The 8,678-nt window shown below is 35.2% G+C and overlaps 1 protein-coding gene across 5 annotated transcripts in view; it reads right to left on the reverse strand.

Annotated features, from left to right (window-relative positions):
* LOC143019963 (CDK5 and ABL1 enzyme substrate 2) overlaps nucleotides 1–8,678 on the reverse strand; it is a 37,620-nt gene that overhangs the window by 17,713 nt on the left and 11,229 nt on the right. For 2 of the 5 annotated variants that reach the window (XM_076176010.1, XM_076176014.1), the window contains exons 2-4: nucleotides 7,120–7,182; nucleotides 771–907; nucleotides 100–289 (exon numbers count right to left, since the gene is read on the reverse strand). In XM_076176010.1, coding sequence (XP_076032125.1) covers nucleotides 100–289; nucleotides 771–907; nucleotides 7,120–7,182 — 390 coding nt within the window. The remainder of the gene's footprint in view (nucleotides 1–99; nucleotides 290–770; nucleotides 908–7,119; nucleotides 7,183–8,678) is intronic. The other 3 variants (XM_076176011.1, XM_076176013.1, XM_076176012.1) reach the window with 3 other exon arrangements.

Below are 8,678 nucleotides of genomic sequence, written 5' to 3' on the forward strand. Positions count from 1 at the left end.
AGTATCATGAACAATATTTATAGCTCTAGAATCTTATTACCACAAAAAGTTAAAATCATAAATAAGACCAAAAACCAAACTTTGGATAAACTCTCTTACCCAGAATGCTTTGACTTGCTATATGGGAGTGCTGAGAAGATGTGGAAGGGTATCTTGTGTGTAGACAACAAGACAACTCGTTCATCTTTGATCTGATGGTCATGTGCAATTTTCATAAACTTGACCTCCTTGTTTGAAGGTCCAGATGACTCCGAAACACTACTGGACAACTTGCGTGTTCGGCATCCTACTAATGAAACAGATAAATTCAAACCAACTTATCAGTTACACCCATATTCCCAAACAATATATACATGGTCCCCTTTTCCTTGAAGCTGACATTTTACTGATTTATGTTTGTACAAGTTTTTTTCATGTCTTGTGACCAATATCCTTCAGTGGCATCATTTCAATGAATTATGTGCAAGCATAAACTATTGCTGTTTTTTTTTTACACAATTTAATGAGAAATTAGAGTCACAATTGATCTGTAATATTGCCATATGGCATTTCATCTGACATTACCTATAATGCCACAAATCTGTAAAAATATAAGCAATGGAGAGTGAGTAATGAAGAATTCTTATACTTCATGTATACATACAAATAATAGACTAAAGATAGAAGATACAGGTAAGGTTGAATGCAAGAAAGCATAGCTATTAAGTTTTGGTTGAGGGCACTGAATAGTGCAAAATACAAAATGGAAGAAACAATGATAACATTATTACCTGTAACTGGTCCTCCTAAACTCTCACTACTACTGAAGCACGGAGTCTTGTTGTCTACAATTGCAACTTGGTGAGGGGTCCTCTTACGCAAAAGGCTCTGACCACGATCACTTAATTCTGAAGTGTTGGTATTGCTTCTGAAACAACAACAAAATGTTGTACACCAAATCAATCATCCACATTAATTGTATATAACAGACATTTTTAACCACGAGATTAATCCACAGACCATTAATCTTTAAAGGGTGGGAGGTTTCCCACTGCTGAAAAGAAGAGTAAGATAAAAAAAATAATAATACCGGGTAATCTAATTTGAAAAAAACAGCTAGTAATAGTCCTGTAAGAGGGGCAAACTTTAATACCCATCACTTCCCATGCACCATTTGGAGCTGCAGCTCCAAGAGACTGACAAGCTCTCTGGACTAGGTCCATCCAAAATCTCTCGATAAATTTCAACTGTATTTACTTAACCTTTTCACAAAAGGAGAGCTCACTTCCAGTGACTATTCTCTCTTACTACTCAAAGCCAGTGATATAGAAACAGCCCCATACTAGTACCACCTAAGAGTAGATGGGACCCTATGAGCATTAGTACTTTCCTGTACTATGATTAGGTAAATACATCACAGACAATAGTACATCTCAGAAGATGGAGAGCCCAAGGACCATTGCCAGTCACTATTCTTTGATCAATCCCATCAACACACTTTTTCACCCCTGCTCTCTGCCTCACCCATTAATTTCTCATTACCAGTCCTCATAACCTTCACCATACTTCTTAAATACTTTATCTCAAACACATTTAGGCTCCTACTTTCTACTTCCCTCAAACTCCAAGTCTCTGCCCTACATCTCCCATCCCAATTTCAGTCACCCACATAATCACATTATCCTCGACACTTCCCTCCACTTCACCACTCACTTATCTCATCCCTTACCAGTAATGCCACTCCTTCCCACCCTTGTCCTTTCCGTCACTCCTGACATCCTCCCCACCAAACTCCCAAACTCAAAACCACCATTCCCTTTCAACTTGTTTCACTAGCACTTACACAATCTTTCTTCTCACAATCCCTTCCCTTATACTAGCATCTGTACCAATCCATGCACATTTAATGTAGTCGGAGTCCTCACCCCCAGACTCGTGTTTAGATTTTTTATACGAGGAAAATAAAAATACAGGATCCCTGGTCCCCTTACTCTGCCCCATTTAGCTGCCTTTCATGACGCACATGAGAGCACAGTGGCAGAATTCTTTTCCCTCCCACCAGAGAGGGATTAGGAAGAGGCACACTCACAGTTGTAAAGATGAGATTCAAGGGTACATCATACAGTAGGAATAACAGTAGCACAAAAGTATCATCATTCCTTTACAAGTAAAGACTTTAAACTAAAATAGATGAGTAATGTGTGGCTCTGGTCAGTAATGGCATTCCAAAACAGTTCCTAAAGTACTGACTGCATGTTACTATGCAATCAATACCCCAGTATATGGAGGATAACTACAAAGATGGATTAAAACACAACAAATAAATTAATGTTAGATAGTTTGGTGTTTGACTGGAGAAATCATATATGTTGAATTCATAGTTTTATATGAAAATTGCTTCTGACCCAGGGCAGTGGCCAGAAGACATGGATGACCCTTCATCTATAAGGAGCTAAGCTGAGACAAGAGGAAGTGCCACAATGTCAAGTGCTGCACTTTATTATGTTAATTTTATGCAATAGAGAATAAAACTAGTGAAAATGGGAAATTCTGAGTATAATGAAAAAATATGAATATAATGTTTACCAATTAATGATGCCTTTGATAAGAGGGAGAGAGGGGGTGAATGGGAGTGGAGTATGTGGGAATGGAATAGGTGGGAGTGGATTTTATACCTTTGCTTTTTGGCTACCTCCACTGTAATGATGAAAAAAGCCTTTAGTATATGTACCGTATTTTTTGGACCATAAGGCGCGGGAAAAATCCTTAAAATCGGCCAAAATCAGGTGGTGCGCCTTATGTGTGGCTTCAGTGCAAAAAAAAAAAAAAAAAATGCCTCGGATAGTGACGTACTATTTTGACACGTTTCGTAGCTAGCCTGCCGACGGCGACAGTTTATGATAGGCCTAGAAAAAAAGTTACAACCAAGAAAATTGCGAAAACTTCGACAGTTTTCGGGTCCATGCCACAGTATTCATTCACGCTATCATGGCTATGTCATGATAGCGTCCACAACACAGACAGCCATTTTGCATTGGTATAGTCTCGCTCCACTCAGACTGTAGTCATTTGGGTATTTTGTTTAGTTTCGATCATAGGCGCAATATAGCAATATAAAATTAATTATTAATTTTGTAAATTAAAATGTATTAACGTAATATGCAATTTTGTGGGTGGAAATGAAAATAAAAAATACCTTGCTACAAGCAAATATGCTAATGAACGAAGTCGGTAGCATAGGATCGGGATGCCAACGTCTCTCACGACGACAAGCCGGATGACATTTAATTTGCAGGTAATGATTTATTAAACACAGGTTAGGTTAGGTTAGACAAATTTATCACCCTTTCATATCTTCGACGTCGGCATCTATCATAACAAACATGGCGTACCATTCGTCTGACACGACTTCGTTACTTACGAAATCTGTTTCAGCACATTTTTTGTTTTTTATTTCCGCTCACAAAATTGCATATTACGTTGATACATTATAATTTACAAAATTAATAATTAATTCTTATTGCTATATTGTGCCCATGGTCGAAACTAAAAATTTACCTTCATTTGTTATCTTATGTTTTTAAGTGAATAGAGAATTCCGGGAATAAAATGGCTAATGTTGGTTTTATTCCCCACAATTCCCGTTACGTGTTTGTTGTTTTTTAGGAGTATTGGCAGGGCAGACCGTCCATGGAGGTGGTCTGATTTCACTGACCAAAATAAAAATATATATCATTTATTTTTGTAATTTTGCTAAATCCCAACCTATTTTTTTCATTCAACAAAGAAAATGTTCAGTTCTGAATGCACTCACATATGCATGATTATCCAATGACGAGACCAGGTGCGCCTTATATAAGGACGGGGAATAGCAAATTATGGGTGCGCCTTATTGTACAAAGCGCCTTATGGTCCGAAAAATACGTTATGTGTTTGTACCAATTAATCAATCATTCAATTGTTGAGTTTCACTAGGAGGAAAACCCACAGCCCCACATTGGCTGGCATTGTCCTCAGTACCTCCCATAGATCTCTCTGGGGAGAAACTTTGGACTGGTATCTGTGTTGTATCGATTTGGGACTGTTTCTATGTCACAAGCTCAAAGTGGTTGAGAGAATGGGTCTGTTGATGGTTGTCAGTTTTCCACGTGTGAAAAAGTACAATAAAATAAAGATGAAGTTGATATGGAGAGATCTTGGGCCCAGTCCAGAGACTGGGTGTCAGTAAACCTGATGAAATAGAGGGGGTTGACAGGTTCTTTAAATGGGCAACTTTGCTATCCCTCTTCCTGGACCACTACATACAGGTACCTGTCATTGGTCCCCCAATGTTTACCATTATATGTATAGCCAAATACTGTTGCCCGATTCTTTACATAGACTAAACTGAACTTTGGGATTTAAAAGTTGTGCTTTCTGCTCTTACTCAAATTTACTATCTCTTACAATAATTCAATAGCTTCTGATACCTGTAGACATCACCATAAAACTTGGTCAAGACACTACAAAAATACCAATCTGGCTTAAACTTAGAATGTCCTAAGATCTAATATTTGTATCCAGTCAACCCCTATGTATCATAAGTGATCCACAATATATTATCATCCCCATAAACACCTGCAAACCCATCTCCAAGCACAGGATGATCAATGGTTATATCAGCAGGAGCATCTGAGGGAGAGTTGGCTTCAGCAGATGGGTCTGCAGTTCTGGCAAGGCAATTTGGTCTGGGAGAGGACCAAGATGACTTGAGTGGCAGGTCTGGGGAGGGATATAAATGGGAGACTCCTGTTGGGGACAGTTGTTACACAGAATTGAAGAGATGACACTGAGATGACATACAAGACCTTCTCAGAAAAATATTCATATCTATAACTTCTAGAAGATATCTTATTTCATCCAACTCCTAAACTTAGATACAATCTCATCCAAGACTGCACAGCCTACAGTAATTTATATCTGAATCTATTACATGGATATAGTACATGTCCTTGCTCTTCATTTTCATGACAAGCTTTTCCACTAAGATTAGTTGCAGTGCATCATCAAGGTCCTTACTGGCTCCATCTTCACTGGCAGATGTTAGTACATCAAGGTCTAAATTAAAGATTTATGTCAATGCTTTGCAATAATCTACTTCCTCCACATCAATAAAACCTACTCCCTTCTCAGGTAGTCTGGTATGCAGCAATGTACTGTCTCTCAGTTTGTCGATGGAACAGTGAGAGATATGATTATGGACGTGCTTCTCAAGGATGGTGTCTGGTGGTTGGTTGTTGTGGAGGAAGAGAAGGGAGTATTTAGGTTTTGTTTTGATACTTTCTGGTGTATGTGGGTGTTCTGCTATGTAGTGTAGTAGGTATGCTAGGTTTGTGGAGGCTGCAGCAACTGTTTGTGTGCCATTCATGTCAAGGTGATCCTTGACTTGACTTTGCTTGATCCTTGACTTAACCCATACATTATGGAAAACTGCTTTGTACACAATCATCCACACCAAAAACACAATATATACTCTGTAAGGGATTTGTGGGAAACCCCATGGCATTCTTCAGGGAGGCGGGACTGCTCAGCCAGACAATCCACGGATCGACAACAACAACTCCCATCTCATGTACAGCAGTAATAATTTTCCTGAGAGCACCTTCATCTTGGTAGAGGGCCTCTGTTTATTCAAAGTCCTTGAATTGATGCAGACATGCACTATTAATTATCAATATCAATGGAAAATTGCTCAAAGAAGAAAGCATATTTTGTCACCAAGAGACACCATTAGGTTTACTATGGTAGCAGGGAAAATATATACACGGGGTCCTAGTTATGGTGAAGATGTGTAGCTACATTATAGACGTAAGAGACTTTGTTTAAAGAGTAAACATGCAAGGGTCATATATATATATATATATATATATATATATATATATATATATATATATATATATATATATATATATATATATATTGACGAGTTAAACACCATAAGAGGACGGAGCCTTTATTTGTATGACGTTTCGCTTATTACAGCTTTTTCAAGTACAAGTTGAGATACATATGCTTGAGATTAAATAAGGGGAAAGGAGGGAATGGGGAGAGAAAAGAAGAAGGGGGGAAGGAAGAGGAAGAGGAGGAGGAGGAGGAGGAGGAGAGAAGAATGCAGAGCTGCTGATACGAGAACCAGACAAAACCCGCAGGAAGTGTTTAGAAGCAGCAATCATTCAAGGAACGAACACTATTGAACAAAACAGGGGCATGTTTAACATTTTGCCCCACATAATTCCCCTAATACCCATGGCCAGCAAAAATTTTAAATATCTAAACCACCCTTTGTGAACATTTCGCCCACGGACATTTGGGTCAGCATTCTCAACCTTTCCCAATGTTCCATCCCCCCCCCCTTCTCCTCCTCCCCTCCTCCTCCTCTTCCTTCCCCCCCATTCTTCTTTTCTCTCCCAGTTCCCTCCTTTCCCCTTATTTAATCTTAAGTATATGTATCTCAACTTGTACTTGAAAAAGCTGTAATAAGCGAAACGTCGTACAAATAAAGGCTCCGTCCTCATATGGTGTTTAACTCGTCAATCTTGTCGGCAACTGCCACTTTCATGAAAAAATATATATATATACACACATATGTATATATATGTGCGTATGTATGTATGCAGGACATCACATGTATGCAGTGAAGTATAAAATGTTTTAATTTCAAGGTTTAAATCAGGAATCCAAGACAAAATTTTGAATGCCTATAAAATATAATAACTGCTCTCGGTAATTCCAGAATGGGTAGAACTTAACTTTCAACAGAAGAGAATCTTGTTGTTTGACCATGATACTGTGCAACAAATAACAGCAGTAACGGTCTCTCAACAGGCAGTTTACAACCTTAAACATACAGCAGCTGAGCTATCATGTGGTGTTGTGGCACAAATGAAAACCTGTTCTGGTGCTAATAGGAGACTTCCTAGAGGACTGACAACATTCTCAAGCATGAAGTAGAATAATCTAACCCTGCTATAACAGCTTCTACACTGAAAAAAAAAAGCACTATGAACTTCTGAGAGACATATCAATCAGAACTATAGAGCATAGTCTCCAAAAAGACTTGGATCTACAAACTCGGCGTGCTCCTACAAAATCATTACTCACCGAGGTAATAAAGAAGAAACTGATCCAGTTTGCCAAGAAAACCCAGCACTGGACAGCAGAGGTCTGGAACAAAGTAATGTTTAATGATGAGGGTACTTTTAGGTTCATCGGGGGAACCTCTGAGAACATGTCATCCTTGTTCTGCATATCACCGAGATGCAGAATACAATGCGAAGAATGAGAAACATCCATACAACGGTAAGGGGTGTTTTAAGTGGGGGGGAAATATATATATATATATATATATATATATATATATATATATATATATATATATATATATATATTACAATTAGAAGCAAGAAATATGCTATCAATCTCTCTTCATAGTGTAGTTAGTAAGTCACTATGCCACTTGTCATGTCATTGCTGGGTTCGAATCCTTGGCAGTACCGCATTTCAATTTCTGCATGTGCCCTCCATTGGGTTTCCCAATGTTGATGGCTTAGAATTAAAGTGCATTGTGGTTGTTAAAATGTATTTCCAATCATTGGGACCCATTCAGTGTTGTACATACATATATACACACACACACACATATATATCTATCTATATATATTATATATATATATATATATATATATACATCTATGATATATATAATATATATATATATATATATTATACTGTATATACATATATATATACAAATATATATATATGTATACATATATATATATACATATATAAACATATATATACATAAATATATATATTTATATACATACATATATATACTATATATATATATATAATATATATATATACATATATATACTATATATATATATATACATACATATATATATATATATACATACATATATATATATATATATACATACATACATATATATATATATATATATATATATATATATATATGTATATACATACATATATATACATACATATACTATATATATACACATTATATATACATATATATATACTATATATATAAATATATATATATATATATATATATATATATACATATATATACATATATTTATATATATATATATATATATACTATACACATACTATACATATATATACTATATACACATATTATACACATATATATATATATATATATATATATATATATATATATATATATATATATACACTATACATACATATACTATATACACATATTATACATATACATATATTTATATATATATATATATATATACTATACACAGACTATACAGATATATACTATATACACATATTATACACATATATATATATATATAAATATATATATATATATATATATATATATGTATATACATATACTTATGCATATATATACAAATATTTACATATATATACATATTTACATATATATATATACATATACATATATATATATATATATACATATGTATACATGCATATATATATATATGCATATTATATATACATATTATATATATATGCATATTATATATACATATATGCATATTATATATATGTATATATATATATATATATATATGTGGAGTGAAAGTGGAGGTAGAATGTAGATTGAGAGAAGCGAGTAA

The sequence above is a fragment of the Oratosquilla oratoria genome, chromosome 38 (assembly GCF_046742065.1).
Source record: "Oratosquilla oratoria isolate Oo_2021 chromosome 38, ASM4674206v1, whole genome shotgun sequence".
In the NCBI taxonomy this organism is placed as follows: Eukaryota; Metazoa; Arthropoda; class Malacostraca; order Stomatopoda; family Squillidae; genus Oratosquilla; species Oratosquilla oratoria.